The sequence below is a fragment of the Toxotes jaculatrix genome, chromosome 2, assembly GCF_017976425.1.
Source record: "Toxotes jaculatrix isolate fToxJac2 chromosome 2, fToxJac2.pri, whole genome shotgun sequence".
Classification (NCBI taxonomy): domain Eukaryota; kingdom Metazoa; phylum Chordata; class Actinopteri; family Toxotidae; genus Toxotes; species Toxotes jaculatrix.
In genome coordinates, this window is record NC_054395.1 from 18,030,343 (window position 1) to 18,051,241 (window position 20,899).

General features: G+C 42.2%; 1 protein-coding gene across 1 annotated transcript; it reads left to right on the top strand.

Moving 5' to 3' along the window:
- The first annotated feature begins 3,380 nt into the window (after positions 1–3,380).
- hoxc1a (homeobox C1a) lies at positions 3,381–10,784 on the top strand. The gene is made up of 2 exons (XM_041060905.1): positions 3,381–3,927; positions 7,605–10,784. Exons 1-2 carry the CDS (start codon positions 3,381–3,383, stop codon positions 8,003–8,005), a joined length of 948 nt encoding a protein of 315 aa, XP_040916839.1. The 3' UTR covers positions 8,006–10,784.
- Positions 10,785–20,899: the final 10,115 nt, after the last annotated feature.

A 20,899-nucleotide genomic window follows, 5' to 3' on the forward strand; every position in this document is an offset into this window, starting at 1 on the left:
TCATATAGATAGCCATCTTTCAACCGGTCAATGTGCCACACTTGAATATCTGTTTCTGCATCTTCTTCAGCCCTGCTCTGACCCCTTCTCTCCCCTTCTGATTTTTTTTCTCTCCTCCTTTATTTCTCTTTGTGCCTCTGCCACATTACAGCTCTGTCATGATGCCACATTGATGAGCCCGAGCTCCATAAACACGGCATAGATGGCTGTCATCTTTCCCTCTTGGAACTGCATTAAAGGCAGTGACCTCTCTGGCTGGTGGTGACAGTCGTCTGTCAGCGCTGGTTAATTCCCAGTCCTGTGAGGGTCAAGAGCTGACATATAATGAGGCCTGACAGTGTTGGAGGGCTAGACAAGGGTCTGGTGTCAACAGCAGCCGTAGCATCATGTCAGAGGGTTCAATTCAAACCACGGAGGTAATCCGAGCACGGCCGAGCTGATCCCAGGGCCCTCGACTGCCTATTGACACACATCAGAGCATGGGCGCAAAACAAATTAGCATCAGTCAATATTATCTCCCTCCTCCTGCCTCCTGACACAGCCACCCAAGTGCTGCCATGTTTACCTCACCTCCAGTCAAAACAATAGAGACAATAGTGATCATGATGGAAAATGCCTGTACAGAGTTTTAAGCGGATGCTTTTGGGCTTTGGGGGCACATATTCAAATTTCTGGCCTGTGTATAAATGAGGTGCACAATTTGGTTTGAGGGATATAAAATTCAGATTTGTATTTGTGGCACCCATTTCAGCTCAAGTGTGAGATTATTCTCTTTCTTATTTCTGAAGCCATCTCGAGCAAAATTTGTGGTTTAGGGGATACAAGCTGTCCAGAGGAAGGAGCCCACTTGTTTTTGTTTTTGTTTTTTTTGTTTTTGTGCTAAATGTGATAATATAACTTCTGTTGCATAAAGGTGCTGGGCAGTGATGTGGAACAACACTTCAAATATGCTAATCGAACATATGGCACTTCTAGGAACAAACAGGGATTGCTGTCCTTGTCCTACAAGATAAAAAGGTTACTTGGTTTTAAATGTAATTTGAATGCATCCAAGAGCTGTAATAGGCTGAGGCTGCTTCATTTTTTTTAATTCGTTTGCATACAAGAAAGCAGAGATTGCTCACACCTGGTTTTTTTTTTTTTTTTTTTTTTACCCTCTCTTCCTCTTCTTCCTCTCCCTTCTCCCTCGCCCCACCTCCCTCTGCTGAAAGCCATTACAGAAATACAATTTCTAATACCTCCGCACAGGTCTTCGATCGACTGCAAACAAATTTATATTCAGGCGGTAAACAGAAAGCTGCAGAGATTTATTTATTGAGTGTGGAGGAGAGAAACAAGCTAGCGCGTGAACCCTGAGTAACCTCCGAGCTGACATGAAGATGGATCAGTGCACCATGCAAATGCATGGAGAGAAGGGATATATTGCACTCAGTCATTCAGCACATCGCTGCCTGTAGAATCCCATTAACTCCCACAGCTGGGACCATATTTCTGTGTTGTAAGAATGGAGTTAGAAGTTGTTCATTACGCTGAATTATATTGTAATTACTGCAGACTTAAAAGACATAGGGAATATTGTTAAAACGATGAGAATAGTTTTAGGTTTAGTTTTGTTATAAAATGTTACGGCTGTTTCTGATAATAATAACAACAACAGTAATAATAATAATAATAATAATAATAATAATAATATGATATTGTGGTATGCATTAATTATGTTATTATATTAATTATATTAATAATTTTTCACTGATTTATCTAAGCATACAGGGACAGGAAAAATATCATAATAATGCAATGCTAATAAATTAAAAATAATTAACAATTAAATGTAGTAATAATATCCTTTGAGCATAAATCCAACATCATTGCTCGTCTTCAGTGATAGTTTAATACCGTCTAAACCAATCACGTGAAATATCGCTAAAACCTAGTGGGGAAAAAAGCCTTGTTTAAGCTTCGTGTTTCTCTGGTTCTACTCCTAAATTTGTGGATTTCTTCTTCACAGTAGATTAAAACGGTTTGGAGATATTAGACATTGACACTGGTACATCAGGATATTATTAGTTCTACTAATTCCCATTATTTAAAATGAATGCGAGCAAACTGAGCCACACAGTGATGCGTGTATCCTGTAAAGTAGGTCAACAAACTTCTGCTGCACCGTGGAGCTCCATGACATTTTCTCTTCAGCGCTGGAGGTGGAAATACTGGCTCTGTTCCTGTAGATCTGTCGGTTGTACCACAGCACAGTCTTTTTTTTTTTTCTTTTTTTTTCTTTTTTTTCAATTTAGGGCAGTGTGGGCCCAAAAGTTCTGAGCTTGTATGTAATATTTTCCAACTCATTTGTGCAAGTACTACTGGAGTGATTTTTTTTGTTTGTTTTGGTTTTGTCACTCCTACAAGTCTGAATGGCAGCATCTGGCATCATGTGAAAAGTATCACACTATGATTCATTCCTGAGTAAACACACAGATGTGTTGAAAAGTGCACAGTCCTACAAACAGACTGTAGGGCTCTGTTTGAAAAGCATAGATGAACAATCTGTGGCTAATCCAGCCGAGGAGCTGGTTTAACCTGGGATGAGCATGTCTTTTCTGTCAGTTGCAACTTCTTGATCTCTGCTCGGAGCCATTTTTGTATTTGTTCGAGGCTAATTACAAATCTGCTGCCACTGAACTTCTAAATACCAGCTGTCACGACCTCTGAACCCATTAAGTGTGCCTTTCACATGACCTAAGCCCTTTGCTAAAGAGGGCCTCGTTTTTTTTTTTTTTTCAAGAAGGCTTCACAGATTTGCATAATCCATTAGCTACATCAATGTAGGCCTATATTATGCTAATTCAGCTTTGGAAAAAGAAGTTTCATTGTTGTCTTGATAAATAATCATTATAAAAGAATTTGAGCCAAAACGTAAGTTTTCTAAAGGCCAAAAATAATGTGTATGATAAAAACACGTGTGACCTCACAGCCTACCTGTCTGAATAGGTGTGAGGCCCATGAAGGCCCTCAGAGTCTGGGGACGATGATAGTGATAATGAAGAACTTGTTACTTTTAGGGATGTTTGTATATTGTTGTTGTTTTGGCCTGCACGGTGTTACACTCTACACGCTCGGACACCATTAAAATGTTGACCTGAAGTCAGTTTCACAACTTGCTTGCTCGGCTCAAATCAGTGTTGTCCCCCCTGATGACAGAGATGTCCAGCTATTGGCCGAGACCAGGAGGGCACGTCATCTCCATCAATCAGGGACTGCTGTTTCTCCTCTGAGGAATGTCCCCACGGTCGTCCAGCCGCCTGACCATGCGTTACTGGATGCATGAGAGGCCGGGCATGAAGTGCAACCCCGTCCAATGATTATGCAGGGAAGAGGTGATAATGACTTCCTATCAAGAGTTAACGGCCGAAGGGGAGAGTAGCCCTCTGTTCACGGGCTGCTGCCGAGCAAAAGAGGTCATAAACCGGGACCTGGGCAGCAGGACTCATCCTGAACTCGGCAGCCGTGATAAGGAGGGAAAACTGGAAGTGGAAGTCGCCTCAGGATTTAATTCTCCGCATCCTCGGTACTTAACTCTCTCCAACAGTTTGACTCTGTGCACCTCTTCGGACAGCCCTCCTCCTCCTCCTCCTCCTCCACCGTGTGAGATTCTCGAGGGCTTCTCGACACCGGCCTGCCCGCACTCGTCCCGTGTCCCCTGGCGGTGCAGGGCGCAGGGGCAGGGCTCTCCAGGACGCGGATATTGTGCGTCAGATAGCAGCGAGACGCGGCACTGCGACTTTGGGTCACTCACAGAGGAAATTCAAATCTACTCTCATCATGGCCCCGAGATTCACGTCGCCAGCTCGGACTGTAACGTGGCTGATATGGATGAAAGGAGTAAAACTTTTGAGTGGATGAAAGTGAAGAGGAGTCAGCACCGGGCGGGTAAGTTTTTGTCAAGGGAGACTGAGCACGAGAGGAGGGATATAGTAACCTTGAGACATTCATTTATTCAGGTTAAATGAGTTTATGTTTGATTCTTTTTTTTTTAAAGCTCTGTATGACTTTCATTCATAGTTGGTAAAGTTTGGTCGAAGTTTCCTCCACAAGCTGGAAAAAAAGAGAAAAAAAAAATAGCTGACGTGTTTTGTGCGTCACCGTGTGCAATGTCCTCCGTCAACAAAAGTTGAATTTCAAAAAATCGTTCCCCCAGCTTTCTGAAGCAGATCAAAACGTAAGAAAGGCAGAGGTAGCTGTTTTACTCGACGCCAAATTTGAATATGCACATGAGGACTCGGTTACTATTTCCTTAACGGTTCCATGTTAATGTAAATCTGTTAACATTTTTGCTCCACCTACTGTTACAAGCAGGATTTAGACTGTACGCGAAAGGAGGGTGAAGTACAGTAGAAAGGCCTGCTTAGCTTCAGTATATATGCAACCCAGAAAATGATCAATTATTTACCCTTGCCCTTACTCACCAGTAGCCTTTGAATAATGCAACAGACCACTGCCTGTCGAGACTCACAGGAAGTTGAGTAAAACTTACTCTTCTAAGCTGGAGTGCTCCCTGAGTATTGATTAGTTGTCTGTTTGTAATGAAAGCCCTTGTGTATTGATTTCAGTTTGCAGCACCTTTACATGTGTCCACCTTTTTAACATAATTGCTGTCACAGATCATCATTTCCCTGACTGATGAGTCCTGGGCAGAGAGCCCACAGAAGAATACATATCCCAGGCTTTAAAAAAAAAATACCAATAGCCTACTAATGTGAAGAAATGCCTATCAATCTTCAGTTTTATGTGTTATAGTATCATATACAGATCCTTCATTTGATCAATAATGTCAGTTGACTGACTGGCCACTGTACTTGGGTTGAGTTTCATAAATTTTGGAGGAAGATTTACAACAATGGTGGTCCAGTCTTTTTTTTTTTCTTTCTTTATTATTATTTTTTTTCTCAGCAGAACAATCTCTGTTTGCTGTGAGGGTGCTGCTGACCCAAATGTTCAGTGACCAAAGATGCAGGTTGGTCATTACCACAGACTGTTTGTGGTAAAAAGGCCTGAGCTCGTCTGCTGCAAGGGATGCAACAAACACGAAACGGCTGCAAAATTTAGAGTGGTGCGGGGAAATAATGTGGACTTGACACATTATTTCTGATGAAGTTGCATTATGGAGTCATTGTGCACAAAAGGTCACATCAACAGCTTTCATTGGACTGCAGTGTTGTGTGTGATGCAACAAACACAAAACTACAATTTATATCTTGCAGGCTCAAAATCCAGATTAGTGCTGAAATTAATTTGCACTTAACAAACTGTAAAACATTAAAAACAAACAAAAAAAAACCTTCAAAATTCAGATTAGTGGGACCTAATGTGCAACCACACACCTTGATAAACATTTTCACAATGATGCCACTGTGAGAGAAGCAAAAAGTAACACCAATACCTTTGATTTATAATAAATGTTGCAACAGGGTAAGATAAAACAAAAAGAAAACAGTGATTTCTAGCTTGTGATTACCTCCTCACGTGTTCAGAATGCAGATTAGTTGGCAAAGATTTCTCTGAAGATGCCACTGTGAAGGAGGCAAAAGGTGACAACAACAACCTTTGACTGTTCTAGGAGTCATTTTATTCATAAAACACATTAGCCACTCATCTGATCCAAATCCGTGCACTTGAGAAAGCCATTTGCTCAAACCCACCCACGCACACAAAGACATCTCCTCGCTGTACTGTTAGTATCTGTGTAACCTCTTTCTGTATCTCTCTGAAGGGGATCATCTGTAGGAGTAACTCATTAGCGCTACTGTGTAACTTGTAAAAGAGTCATTAGTGAAAGTATGCTTTCCTCTGGAGGTTGTATTGGTTTTGGCACAAAACAAAGTCTCGCGTATTCTTCCATGTTGAAAGGCCTCCACAGACCTGCTGTAACCTGATCTCCTGGCTCAGTGTATATACTCCCAGTGCGTCATTCTTCAATTATGCTTTGACAGCACCTGAATTACTGTGGGCTGGATGCCCAGATGACTGAGGCAATGTGTATCGATCTATCCCTTTTCTTCTTCCCTCTCCTTGGCTTGGAAGGCCCTTCCATTCCCTTTGCTGGCTGGCTATTTTTAAACGTGCAAGTCATTCCTCAAATATTTAGTTTGATTCTTTTATGCCTTCTGGCTGGCATCAATTCTATTATCTTTGGAGCCATTAATCAGAATGTGCATGTGATTTGCACTCCTGAAAGCTGAAGTTCTTAATTACGTACAGTTCCTCTGTATTGGTTCCTCATATTCTCTGCCCTCTAATTCTCAGGCTCGGTTACCTTGACATTCATTTTCTTAAAACACAGATGTCGACATTTATCCTATAACTGACCTTTCCATCTGCTATGGTTTTTCAAGTGGCTAGAGGCCTGTTAACCTTCCTCTCTATGAATTGTGGTGGGAGACATTGGACTACACCTGGCACAATGACTCTATTATGCAGTAGCAGCAGCACATTCTCTCAGAGGCGAAGACACACTGACGACTGCCCACAATGTCAGCAATGAAAAATCAAGATATAGCTGCGGTTCCTGTCATTCATTGCACATAAGTAGCACAGATGATACTTTAATGTGTAACCCAGAAACCTCAAAGGAAAAAAAATTGAGAAATGTGTCATTAATACAGTGTTTGAAATGATTTGCAAACTGTTAAACTGTCATTGACACAGAAGGGCCTAAAGGCAAATTATTAATGATTTTGATGAATACAGTTAATGGACTGTAAACGCTACAAAGTTGTTTTGAATCGGCAAACATTTCTCTGACTACTTTCATACATATCTGCAATATACAGCAACATTGTTCTTTCTTTTTTTTTTTCTAAGATTTTGTGAGCTTGTCCAGGACACACACAAACCTTCACAGTGTAGAGTAATTCAGTACAATAGCCCTGCAGTAATTGTGAAATGTTCAGATCTCTCACAGTCAGAGGTGCTGTTTCGAATCTCTGGTCACGTTTTTTTTCAGGCTGTAGTTTGTGATGTTTTTGCTTTGGATCACATGATTTTGCACAGGTGTTTCTGTTTTTATGTCCACACCTTTAGAAAACACCCAACTCCCCATTCGCCTGTTTCACAGCATTAAAAGATTTTGCAACGTGCCTACAGGCTGTTGCTAAAGTTGATGCCTCGGTGAAGTACATCTTTGTTATGGAGACAGAGAAATGGCTCCAGGGTGAAAACTTCAGATCAACAAATTGGCTCCAGGCCAGTTGCTACAAATCTTTTTTAGTTTCTTAAAAATAATTTCAGGCCTATAAATACCTAAATATTTGATTAACTTGTTTATCTTATCAACAAGCAAACCTGTGATTATTTATTTAATGTATATTCCTCATTATCAGTATCAGACACATCTGTAATAAATATTTAATTTAATTTATGCGGAGTCATAACTACGTATAAATGACAGTGACCAAGGTTTATTTTTCCCTTTTCAACTCAATGGTAATTTTTCATCTTATTTCCAGGGTATGGGCGTGGATAATTTTATTCAGAAGAGTTTTTGTGCTTCTTTTGTGAGTAACCTCATTGAGCTTGCTGACGACTGTTTTCACGTCCTCTGTTCCCAGCCAGGATGCACATGACCTGTGGGTTCAGTATTGTTGGCTCGGGAATCGGTGCTGCGGAGGCTGGAAGCGGCAGCAGCATCTGCACGAATGGCCATCCCACGGTGAACGGGGCCCCGAGGACCAGCTTCAGCACCAAGCAGCTGACCGAGCTGGAGAAGGAGTTCCACTTCAACAAGTACCTGACGCGGGCCAGGCGGGTGGAGGTCGCCAGCGCCCTGCAGCTCAGCGAGACGCAGGTGAAAGTTTGGTTTCAGAACAGACGCATGAAGCAGAAGAAATTACACAGAGACGGGCTGCTCTCCGACCCGGGGCCCGCGGCTCCGCACTCACACGCCGACACTTTGGACACCTGCCCCTCTCCTGGACCAACCTCGCCAAAACACCTGCCCCTGAACTCCTGAGCCGCAGGACCTGCACCATGCGTTACACAGCGAGGGCGCCAGCCTGCAGATGTTTTGATTCGCGTTTGCATCGGTTTCAATCAGGCTTCACCTTTATTTGCTTACCACGATGGATGCTTATTGCAAGAAGCGCAATGGCAAGTTTCTTCATGCAAGAACGGGTCAAAACAATTTGTCATCCTCCCCGGCTTCAGACTGGCGCTCTGATTTGAATATTAAAATTCAAGTCATTCCATTGCGCTCCTATCTACACAATGTAAACGAAGATACAAAGTTATATTAATTGTCCATAGAAACGGTGGCAGACTATTTGTTTATTTATTTTGTACAATTTATTCAGGCACAGACTTTACTCGAATATATTTATTCAGGAGGACACGTGCTTCCTTGTTTAGTTTAAAATAACACAAATGAATTATTTTTATTTATTTAAGGTCTGCATTTGATAATATTTATTCTATCGACACAGACAGGACAATACATTTTTTTAGCAGTTTTTTTTACAAATTATTCTACCACATCACGCTGCTGCTTTCTCACTCAGTTCCAGTAAAGCGTTTGTGGAGATTTCTTTTTATATTTCTTTTAAAAAGCCGTTTTTCTGTGATTGGCAGATTTATATCAGGCTAATTAAGTTGAGCTTTAATGCTGCTTTAGCGTTGTACATTTTGTCCGTTTTCATAATCCTCAGTCCATGGAAAGATTAAAATCCCATAATTGACTGATAGATTTATTGATCGCTCGTATTTAAGAGTATTGATCCGTGGTGATCCATCTATTTGAGGCACAAATCTGGGAGCATTTGCATGCATCTGTAACTGCATGTTAATGGAATGTAGAAATATCACGATCGGGAGTTGTTGCGTCTTTTATTACCCCTATACATGCATCAGAAAATGATAATTTGGCTTGAACACTCATGCGGGAGAGCAGACAATAAAACGCTGTCTGTGCTGTTTTGCAGATCAACCAATAAATTGTGTGGCCCCAGCAGTTCGAGCAGCTAAATATTCCTTCCAGATTCACATCTCATCTCACAGAAAGTAAATGATTATAAACTCGGCCCTTAAACACTGTTACGTTCCCGGGATCACAATGCGTTTCTATCACGTTAATGTCTGTTTTAATATCAAGATATGGTCCATCAGACACATTAATTTTATGTTGGGGAATATTTTTTTGTGCAGCTTTCAATTAGCCGTGTTTGCACTGGATATGAAGGTTACTATAGTCACAACGGATATTAATGATAACAAGGCATTCAGCTCAAAGCAGCTGGGTTGTTGTAGCTTGTAAATAAAAAAAAAAAAAAAAAGAATCAAAATGAACTAGTTATCTTAATCTTTAAACAGGTATCTTGGTTGGAATTTGGCCTGTAAATAAAATACAAATAAAAATAAGAATCATAGTTATTAGACAACTGCACCTCAGCAGGGCGCAGGAGTGGACATGAGGGCTACAAGGCCAAGCTAATATATGCAGTTACACCAGAGTTCACCCCTCACCTCTTGACCTTTGTCTTGCCTCGGGACAACGATGACCCGGTCAGCGGCTCAGAAAGAGAAAGATGGACCATTATTTTGGGTGACCTCGAAGTCTGAGCTTTTTCTCTTCTTTCTTTCGTTTCCCCCCCAACAAGCAACTCCGAATGCTTTTGTTCTGGTGGTGGGTCCCTGTGTCCACACAATAATATTTCATGGAGCTGAATAGAAAGGCGACCAGGCCATATGATAATTGTTCATATTATAATTCCATACCAGGCCAGATAATGCATGTTTTTTTTCTTACACCTTGAGCTAACCTAATTTTTGCCCTATCTCTTATTCTAATACTCCAAAAAATATGCTACTGACTCACTTTATAAACTGGATGAAAGAGTCTTTTTACCCAGTAGGTTTTTTGATATAAACTACAGACCTATTTTTAATAGCAAAGTTGAAAAATTAAAGTTACTTGTGCATACTTAACACTTAATGTGATTCCATGTCAGAGCCAGTATAAACAAAATTTAGGACAACTATTCATTACATGCCTGTTGCTTATATATTTCATGCATATCTGCTTTAATATATTTATTTTATTCAATTCAAACATTAATCCCTTTCAAACGATATCTTTTATCATGTTCATCTCATTAATATTAACTGAAAGCTGAAGAGGAATAAAAGTTCAAACTTTAAAGTCAGCAGAGGAGCTTCTGACAATACGAACATTTAAATTTTCTGCTTGGAATTGATAGGAATGATTTTTACATGCGAGCTGGACTGAAAATGTGTTGAACCCAATTTATTTTAAATTTGCATTTTAAACAAAATACACATCATTAAGGCCGCCTTCTCTAAACAAAATAGCACAAAGTGGAATGTTTAACAAAACTATCCAATGCGCCCATCTCTTTAATGCAAATAAGCATGCACTTACGAAGGTTATGAGGAGGAGGAGGAGGATGATGAGGTTGGTGATGATGATGATGATGATGAGATAATGCAATGATAAAACCTGTGATTACAAAAATGGTCTCTCATGTCCAGTTTCCCTGCTGAGAGTTAGACTGACCTTATTAGAAACTCTTTTATCATCTTGTGCAAATACAGTCCCTTGCCACAGGGCTTCAAGTTACAGGTTGTAATGTGCACAGAGGATGCTTGCAGCAGGTGTGCACTCAGACTTTTTTTTTCTTTTTTTTTCAAATCCAAACTTACTTCATCACAGTTTCTACTGAGTAATAGATTCACTTAGAAATACACAACAATTTAAAATAGCAGCAAGAAAAACTTAATGTGAATTATAAGGATGAGGTGAAGGTGAAAAGAAGAGCTGATTTATTCTGGGCAAACTATCACTTTAATTTCATTCTGTGGCAGCTTCAGCATTTGCTTCTCAATTGATGAAAGGCGGACCGCGTTGTTTGTTCAGACCTGACATTTAGTTCAAAAGCATTTGAGTGTGACTCTTCCCTGATGAATTTGTGCTCTTCTGTAATTCCTTCCTGAAGATGTACGGTTGGTTCACGAGACTGACAGCTGTGGAGTGCTTACACACCAGCCAACACATGGTAAATGTGAGGAAAATAAAACCAAAATAACTCAGCTCAAAATGTATTGCTGCCACAGGTAGTGGCAACCTTGACATTGAACAAGTTAGAATTTTCTTCACCTTTATTTTTCTCTTCCCCTCCTTCGAAGCAATAATTTCTTGTGATGAAATTAATTCCAGATCTAATTCGTTAAAATCAATAAGAACCGTATTTATAATGAAGTACAACAGCTCTTAGATTATTTGTTAAAACAAAGTTACTCACTGCATTTTTTTTTTGATTAAACATCCCAATTGAGATATTGAAGCGAAACCAGTGATGTATTTGTTCACGATGAATGAGGCTATTGACAGCCTCTATTTTCTTCTTTATCGTCTTCTGTTGCAAGTGAGCTGAAGTTGGCAGCTGTTACAATTCTCCTGAGGACCACTGTGTGGCATGAGCAATGAGATAACATAAGCAACTTGCAGAATATCTTACATTATGTTTTAAATTAACAGATATAAGTGGGTTCCCTTTGAGCTCATTGTAATTAATGCTAAGTTGACCTAAAGTTAACTTAATGCATAATATGCATGTAATATCCTCACCGGTGCTCAGGGGAATGAAATCAATTGATCAAGTTAAGCTCTTTCTAACTCTATGTGAAGCACTTATAGATAGCTCAGTTGTTGTTGTAATTACCAATCATTTGAATGTTCTCCTCCCTTTTAGTTTTTCTGCTCGTCTGATTTTACTGTTTTTCTTTATTTGCAAAGACTTTCATGCACTATTTGTCTTTTTGATCGGTCTCATTCACGTATTTGACTACCAAACAATTTCTACATCAAGAAAGTTGAAATGAAGTGCACCTGTCTGTGTGTGAGTGTGTGTGTGCCCATTTGGATGCCCTGTGTACAATTACACAAATATGTGTTTTGTTTCCTAGGTGCTACTAATAAAGCGCTCAAAAAGATACAAAGCACCTATTTGAATAATTGTTCAGTCATGCACACATGCACACAAACACACACACACAAATCCATACATAACACATTCTGACAGAGCTACACTGAACAACGTGCACACCAATCCAGTCCTTGCCTTTCCTCTCCTGCTCCACTCCAGGGAGCAGATGTTTGGGGACAGCTTACAGCCTCAGCGAATTTGTGTGTACAAAGCAAACAGCAGCACTCAGCACTTCTGGCTGCAAAGGGAAATTTGCTCTTGAAAGGGGGGAGGGGAGGCTTTTGAGTCAATGTAAGGTATCATGAGGATGGGAAGAGAGGGAGAAAGAGTGAGAAGGGGTGCACGCAGAGGTGAAACTGTGTCAAGGTTGTGAGTCTGTTGCATAGGAAAATTCTCCCGCTTCCTGAGACATCTGGTGCTCTGTGTTGGAGCAGTGCAGGACAGCTTCATGTACAGTACATATAGAATTGTCCTGTGGCACCACAGCATCAGTAAAATCAACCAAGGTGGCCCCACTACATATCTGATCGTCTCTGACCTCTCCTGTGCAGCTCTGTCTACTCGCTAGTTTGGATTGCCCTTTCAAAAGTTGCAGACAAGCACAAACTGAAGGGGGGGGAAAAGGGAAAACAATGCAATGAGCCTTTACAGAGTTTGCTGATACTGCATCTGAGATATCAGCTCTAACCTACGACCAGCTATGCTAATGATGCCATTGATAATCCACTGATTTAATGACACTGGTCTCTGCAGTTTGCATGCTACGGAAAAATTGGAATATTACTTAATAAAAATTATTATCAATTTCCTTTTCCACCTAACAAGACATGTCATCAAATTATAATAAATATATAAATATATATATATATAATTATAATAAATATAATTGTACTAATAGCATTCTATAGACATAAATATGTTTTTAGTTCCTTTTCCCTTCCATAATGTTTGCCGTGCAGCTTTACCACATATGGTCGGCAAGATGCTGCACACACGTCTTATGTAAATAGGATCAAACATACACATACACTCTTATGTCCAAACATGTGTGCAAGAACACACATTTTGACCTCTCATCAGTGTATTATAATCCTCAAACAAACCATCATAAATGAGCCCTCCGATGCTTATTTGTCTGAACCAAGGCAGCCCCCTCCTCCTTCTGCCCCTGGGGTGAGGTTGCCATAGTGACAGATTCATAGACATATGGAGAGAGAGGAGAAGGGGAGCTGGGTTGAAGGGGTGGGGCTGCAGGGGTGAGGTGGATGGGTGGAGGGGGGCAGAGGAGAAGGGGACGGGTACCAGTTTGAGGACGTTGGCGCTCTGTCTTTCAGATTTGTCTTTGTGTTTCATCTGTCAGTCAGCCATCCGTGTCAGTCTGTGCTCAGTGAGGGAACAGTTCATGAACTTTTCTCAATCAAGTCTCTGTCAGGCGCCATCTTGGCTGTATTTCATAAGGGAAAGGATTGATTCTCTTGCCGACTTCACAGCCCAAAAAACAGGGTATGTGTGGAGGCGCCATTAGCAAATAATTCAGTGGAAATGTGTGATATTACATTCATTTGGAAAGCTGTGCTCACATTTCGCAATCTCTGGCCATTTTGCTGTTTACACTAGTGACTAATCAACATTAGGAAAACAAACATACAGATGTTTTTGCTGCTCACTAATTAGATTCAGATGATGTAATCAACCTTTCAGCCAACCTGAGGACAGCTTGACAATGGACAGGGAGAAAGGGAGAGAGGGAATGGGCGAGGGGTGGGGCGAGGGTTGGCGGTGAGGGTGGGGAGGAAGCGGCCATCAGTACTGGCCTTGCTGCTATAAAAACACATTTTTTCACCAGCCATTTTATGCAAAAGGGGAAGACCAGGTGCTCAATCAAACCTCACGCCTACTGTTTTATTTTTCATCTTCACCCCTCCCAGTGCTTCTCCGCACAAACCTTCTGTGTGCCTTCCCTCTACCCTCGCACTATTCTTCTCCTCCTCTTCCCTCTCTCTATGTCATTCGTCTTCCCTTCTGCCTCTCCGCTGCCTGCTCTCCAACTGATATGAGAGAGTGACCCAGTGGGCCCTCAGGGGTCAAGTGATACAAGGTCATTGGCAGGTCATCTCTGCTGACTGGCTGACCTCTAAAAGGACTTCTGGAAGGAGCCAATCAGGTCTTCCTCTCCCCCCCTAAGGCGGACCCCCCCCTCCCCAGCTCATCAGCAGCCTGTGTCACATGACCAGGGCGAGGCGTCAGAGGGAGGATGATTAATGATGCTTTTAGTACCTGTTTAGAATGAAGCTGTCCACACCGCACTGTAATTACCCAGTCCCAGGCGGCAGCTGCCCAACATAATTGCTTTTTGTTTGTTGACCTGGTTTATTGAGGAGAAAGATGGCTTTGGCTGGGTAAGATGGTGCTATGTACAGTATACAGAGGTGAGGATGTATGTATGTTAAAAAATTTGGGTGACAACGTGTGTTGGAGATCAGTGTGAGGGAGAAGAGGTGTGTCTTGGCTGTGAGTGTCCATGAAAGAGATGCAAGAGAGACAGGTACTTCAGATTATATACTGCGAATCCATGTCTTAAAACAAAATCAGAGGTAACCATGGTATGTAGCCACAAAATGTCAGTCAGGAAACACTCTAGACATGCAACTCTCCCACATAAGGTCAGAGACAGCCACAGACCTCTTGTGCAAGGTTCCTGCATACCACTGAACTGCACAAGTATTCAACAAGCACAGTTGAGGAGGGCTATGTTCTGTCATGCATAATTTATGTCAGCATCTCAAAAGCACATGGCTGTGTTGCTCTGAAAATTCAAAACTAAGTTCAGAAGGTCAGTGGAAGAGATCCCCCCCTCCCCCTCCTTCTTTGGCTACATGCCTAAGGCAAATATGAAAATTTCAGTACCTGCAGCGCAGTGCCACGGGGACAGTGACAATGAAACCCAGATAAACAGCCCCTCGTTTGACCTATGGAGAGCATAAATTTACCGCTCATAAATCCTTGTGTGTTTCAGCTCTGTTTGGCGCAATTGCCGTGCCTCTCTAACCAGACAGAGAGAGGCAAGTGTCGGGTATCAGTGCTGCTGTATGAGCAGCTTTCATCCTGCTCCTGGTTCTCACATAACTCAGTCCTGCAGCCTTTATCACCGGCTCATAAATAACTAGGCTATCGCCTGATAATGTCCGCTTAATGCTTAGTCAATAAAGCCCACAGTAAGAGGGGCCTTTTTTAGCCCCTCTTCTGTACATAAATATAAACAGTGCAGTAGATTGATGTGATGGGCAGGCTCTTTCTACACTGGGACAAAAAAAGGCAGAGTGTGGGCCCAGGAGCTGAAGGTGGGCTGTGGGGCTGCAGGTGTTTAGAGGAGATAGTGGGCTGTAATGAGGGGGCTGCAAGAGAAGAGCTGAGTGGATAGCCTTGACTGATCACCTGTGAAAGGCACATACACACATATACACACAAATGATAGCACACAGACACTAACACACAAAGGTGCCTACGCACGTAGGCACACTCATTCATGCACCCACACACACACTAATGCCATCATTAGTTAACCCATTGGTGTCGATTTCTGGTGAACAAAAGCTCATCCTCCCCATTTGAAGGGCAATAGAGTATTATGATAAAGAGATTCCCTAAATGAACTGCTTTTTTTTTTTTTTATCTTGCTCTTGTTAAGCATCTTTTCTTAATCCACTGACACATTTGCAACAGCAACCTTATGCTGCTGCCACAGAATTATATCTGGGGATGTAAGTTTCATTGTTCTGTGCACATTGCAGGGACAGTTATCGACCATTCGCACTAGTCATCAGACCATCCAATTCCAGTGTGGCGCCAGGGGCAGCTGTAGTCGGTGCGATGGCTGGAATGGGATCAGACTGAGCCCTGGGGAGACAGAAGAGACTGACAGGGATGCTGCTGAGTTGAACGAGGGGGCTGATTGTGATCCATGAGTTAGTCAGTGCAGCAGCACCTGGGCTGGGAGCAGCAGCTGGGAGAGATGGGCAGGGTGACACTGAGTGGGTTCAAAATGAGAGGGATGATCCAATGAGCTCATATTGACATACTTGGTGTGGTGCAGTTGGTGATTTGGTTGTTATATGAGCATTTAGTCTACACACATTTTGTCAGGCATTTGCTCATTCCAGAGATTAGGCAATTCATTCAAAAAGAACAGAAATCCCTGCCAGTTTATTTGTTTTTTTGTTTTTTTTTTAAATGCTAAAATCTTGCAGTCCACTGAGTAGGGATTTGTTTTTGCGATCACCAAGGGGACATTTTCTCTCTTTGACTTGAGCTTTTATTATTACCAAATAAACATAGTGGAGCTATTGAAAGTGACCTTTGTGTTACTTTATTAAGACGAAGCTTGCCAGAACCAAATTGACTGATGATTGCTCTCAGCTCAACTATGACTTTGAGGCACATTAACGTTTAGCTAAATTCAAAGATGAATAAACAGAATAAATTAAAAGGGACTTTCCTGAGACAATTAACTTTCATTCTAACTGCTGCACGTTAACATTTTTCTGATATCTGATCATGTAGAAATAGATTAGAACTAATGATCAAAATACCTTGCAGAAAAAGAAACAGAACTATATTCACAAAACATAATGTTGGCAAGTGATCATGATACTGAAGCTGTAACTATTATTTCCCCAGAATGTGTGAGAATGCTTACCACAAAACAAAGCATGTGGGCCATAAAAGCTTAGGAAATCAATTTCAAAGCACAACAAAGAAGAGTAAGATAGCAGCACTATCATTTTTAAGCAAGGATGTGGCAGATGATGCAGATCAATATATTGTTTTAACTTTTATTTTTCTCTATTGCAGGAGCTGAGCGAATTTACACAAAAAACATGGGAGCATGCAGAGCCATTCACCAAATCACCAGAGATAAACAAATGGACTGAAAAAGTTTCTTACAAGAATCAGACGAAAAGATCTCAGACTGCATATTTTTATTTTAGTAATTAACATACTGGTGTCCTTTCGCTTTCCATTCAGCAGAAAGATGTTTTTAATAACCCCACATACACATCAAAGCCAAACAACATAAACAACAAGACCATGGCACACTCTAGGAATCACTATCCAGGAAAAAATAATGAATTCATAATTTATGCATAACATGTAAGGCCTTGTAATATAAATTAATGACTGACTGCCCAACCTTGAAGTTGCTGGAAGAAATGTTTGCTCACTATAGAGATGCTACTTGCTCTTAGCTCAGCTCCCCTCTTAATATGCCAGAGAGTTAGCAGCAGTCCAACAGCTATTTTTCAACAGAATGCAAAGAGATGGGATTATTACAGATGAGTTCGTCTGACTCTGGGTGAATAATACAATAAACTTATTTTGTAAAATGTTGGGTGTACTTAAACACATTATACCCAGCTTGTCTACAAAAGCATCACTGTCATCTGCTGCTCATACTGGACTTCATTTATCAATATTTGCTTCAGTGCACTGAAAGATTATAAAAAGCCCTACCAAAACAATGAAAGGGTTTGTGCTACGCTGTGCAACACTCAATACTGCTTAATTTTCTTGTTGTTTGTAGATTCTGTGCAAATTGTACAGTGTCTTGCTAAATAAAACTTGTCATTTGAATGACTGAGTGAATAGTGATTTGATTTTGAGCTCTCCAAGGACATGTTTGGACATGCAAACTCTGTCTAAAGCCACAGAAACCTTTCAGGTGCTAGAAGGCAAAGCAGAATTCAAACTACACATTCAAATATGTATACTCCTATTTTACCTCAAATTTGCAAATTTGAGGTAAAAAAAAAAAAAAAAGGTTAAAAAAAGATACTGCAACGTAAGCAGCCTTCTAATGACTTGAGCTCCTTGTATTTACAATTTCCCCACAACCTTAGGCCAAAGATTTTATCCCTGGCAGGTGTTGTACTAACATAGGAGATGGATCCAAGGGTGAGGTGGAGCAGGGGCCAGGTTTAGGAGGAAGGTGAACGAGGAGGTTCCCACAAACTAGTGGATGTACTGCTCCGAACACTGCGGCAAATGAATCTCTTGGGTAATGGAGACAGAACTATTGCAAAATTAGGAGAGACATTAACTGGGGTATCAATAAATAAACCTCTAATTAGGAAAAAAGAAGCGGAGCGGAGCAGGGGCAGCAGCACGGGGGGAGAATATCAATGGCAGGCTCACATCTGTATGCAGGCACAGCTCTCTGGTGAGGGGCTGGGCCTCATGGGGGGGGGGCTTCACCAATGGCATTGGCTCACCCATCCCTTCCCGACCCGCCCTGGCGGAGAGCGTGCCCACTCTTTGACTGTTCATCCCAGTGCACCCTCCCCCTCCCTATAAACCTCCCTCCAAGTGCAGCCCCCAGTTTCTCCACCTTCCCTTCTCTTCTCTTCTCTTCTCTTCTCTTCTCTTCTCTTCTCTTCTCTTCTCTTCCCTTCTCTTCTCCAACCAGCTTATCTGCACCGTGCCCTGAGTGTGCCGCTGTGCTCTGTGACTTCACCATGATTGATTGTGGTGTGGGTCCTCCACTCCCTCGGTGAGAGAGAAAATGGAGGAGGGAAAGCAGGAGAGAGGGAGAGAGGGGAATGGGCAAAGCAGAGAAGCCAGGAGAGAGAGTCTATGATGGGTAAAATGAAATAGAGGGAGTATTTGTGTATGTACGTGTATGCACACATCAATGTGTCTCCATCTGTTGGTATGTATACAATAGAGTATGCTCATGTACAATGTGTTCATGTTGGTAGGAATGAAGATGAACCACAGTCTGTGCATGTCCTGAGTCGGCAGGCAGGTACATATCCAGTTATAATGTGTCAGGATTAGCTGGATGTCTGGCCAGCAGGGGGATGTGGAGGTGCAGCCTAGGTGTTGGTGGAAGCTGAGGGTGGAGGGATGCGTGGCGCTGACCGCTCCCTGTCTCTCCCCCTCTGTTCCCTGGAGGGTAATAAAGACTGATGACACTGATGCTGTGCCATCCGGCTCCACAGTCTCCACTGCACAACCATTTGCGCCATCATTTATCCCGCTCCCCCCCTCCCCGCTCTAATTCTGCTTTAATAACCGCCAGCTCCATTCATCAGTGTATTGACGGGCATGACAGGCGGTGCGGCACACACTAACTCCCTGCCCTTTACTCGCTCACAGCTGGGGTCAGCGCGAGGTCACTCAGTCAATAATCACAACACACCTCACTGTCACCTTGGAGCGACTGCATGCCCTGCATATCTATGCTCACGCATGCCCAAGCTCCTCATTGACTTTACTGCTTAGTACCCAGCACCGTGCACATTTGAGGAAGTGTTGATGTTGCTCCACTGGTGATCCAAATATGTGAATGTGGACTCAGAGGACTCTGGTCCATTAAACTGAGTTAGATTATTCCAGTTCTGCAATGTCAAAAACATTTACCACATGACCCCCAAAGTATGCATTCTTTCAACTCAGTAAAAGTAAGTCTGTCATATGCAACATCATATTGACAGTTTTCTCTCACCACTTGTGTTTTGAAGGGGAAGGTGTTGGAGGGGGGGGGGGTAGCAGTCATTTGTTACAGGTGCAGCCTCTCCCTCTCTCTCCTTGGGCATTCACCTCTTGATATGCAAAACATGTCCTGCTGTCCTCTGACTCCAGCACAGTTTGCTGCTGTGACACATTTTTTCTTCATTTCAGCTTGACAGTGACATTTATGTTCATTTGCTCTGTGCAATTGTGAGGCATCTGGAGAGGCTGTTTCCCTTTTTTTTCTCCTCCATCACCTCTTTCCTTTTTTTCTCTCCTGACAAAAATATTAATGCAGATTTGCATGCCACAGTGACTAAGCCCTTGATGAACAGTTGGATTTTTGGGAACACACAGAGGAAAAACACCTCTGCAATTATACATGGCAGGAAGACTGAGGAGTGCAATGGAATCTACTGTTTTTAGATAGATTACAGTGTGCATGGTAACTCAGAACATAGCCAAGATCAGTGGCACTGAGAACCCGCACCAGTTCATGAATCTTGCGATGCTGCTGAGTATGGTGGTGCTGGGAGTTGTGGTGCACTGGGGAGCTGAACATGCTGCACACTGAGCTGGGCCAGGTGGCACCCACCCTTCTTCCTCCTCCATGGTCACATGATTTATCCTCAGGCTCTCATACAATCTTCAGTCCCTTTACTGACCCCTTCTGCTCACAAATACAGGCATGCAAATATTACAGAGGGACAAATAAGAGGCCCTGTGGGACATAGACACACACACACACAGACAAAAGAAAAGCAAATGCATTTCATATTCCCTATAAAATACATAGTGTACCTTCATATGTACATACGTTTACACACACACATGACCCCACATTTGCCTTGTTTCACCTATCCTGGCCAGGCAGCAGCAGCAGCCAGGGGTGCGGGTGCTGAGGGCTCTAATCCGCGGTGTAGGTCCCATCGGCAAGGATCATTGAGCTAATTAATAATGTGGCACAGAGAGGGATGGCAGTCATTAAGGAGCCACGGCTGTGTATGCTGAGATGCTGTGGGCTTCTGCATGGGAGTTTGCATGTGTGTATGTGTGTGTGTGTGTGTCTGTGTGTGTGTGTGTGGGGTGGATAGAAGGGCGGGTGGGTGTGGGGAGGGGGCACTGCAGACACAGGGACTCACTCTGGCATGTAACCCTTTGACTCATAAATCACAGAGGCCAAGCAAACATGAAAGCACACATTATACAGCCAGACACATATGCACATATGCAAAGAACCCAACACATATGGCATGGGTATAAATGCATACACACAACACACATAGATTTCACGTAATTTACTGTAGTAGACTCAGTTGAATTCGTGTGAGGGTCAGCCAGAGTGCAGCTGAGCAGGATTTCCCTTCCTCTGTGTATCAATGAAGACAACTCTGTGTGTT

Excerpts from the sequence above, each read along its gene's own strand:
- hoxc1a (XM_041060905.1), top strand. The coding sequence starts at position 3,381 with ATGACTTCCTATCAAGAGTTAACGGCCGAAGGGGAGAGTAGCCCTCTG. Across the intron at positions 3,928-7,604 it reads GAGGAGTCAGCACCGGGCGG|CCAGGATGCACATGACCTGT; the intron begins GTAAGTTTTTGT and ends CTCTGTTCCCAG.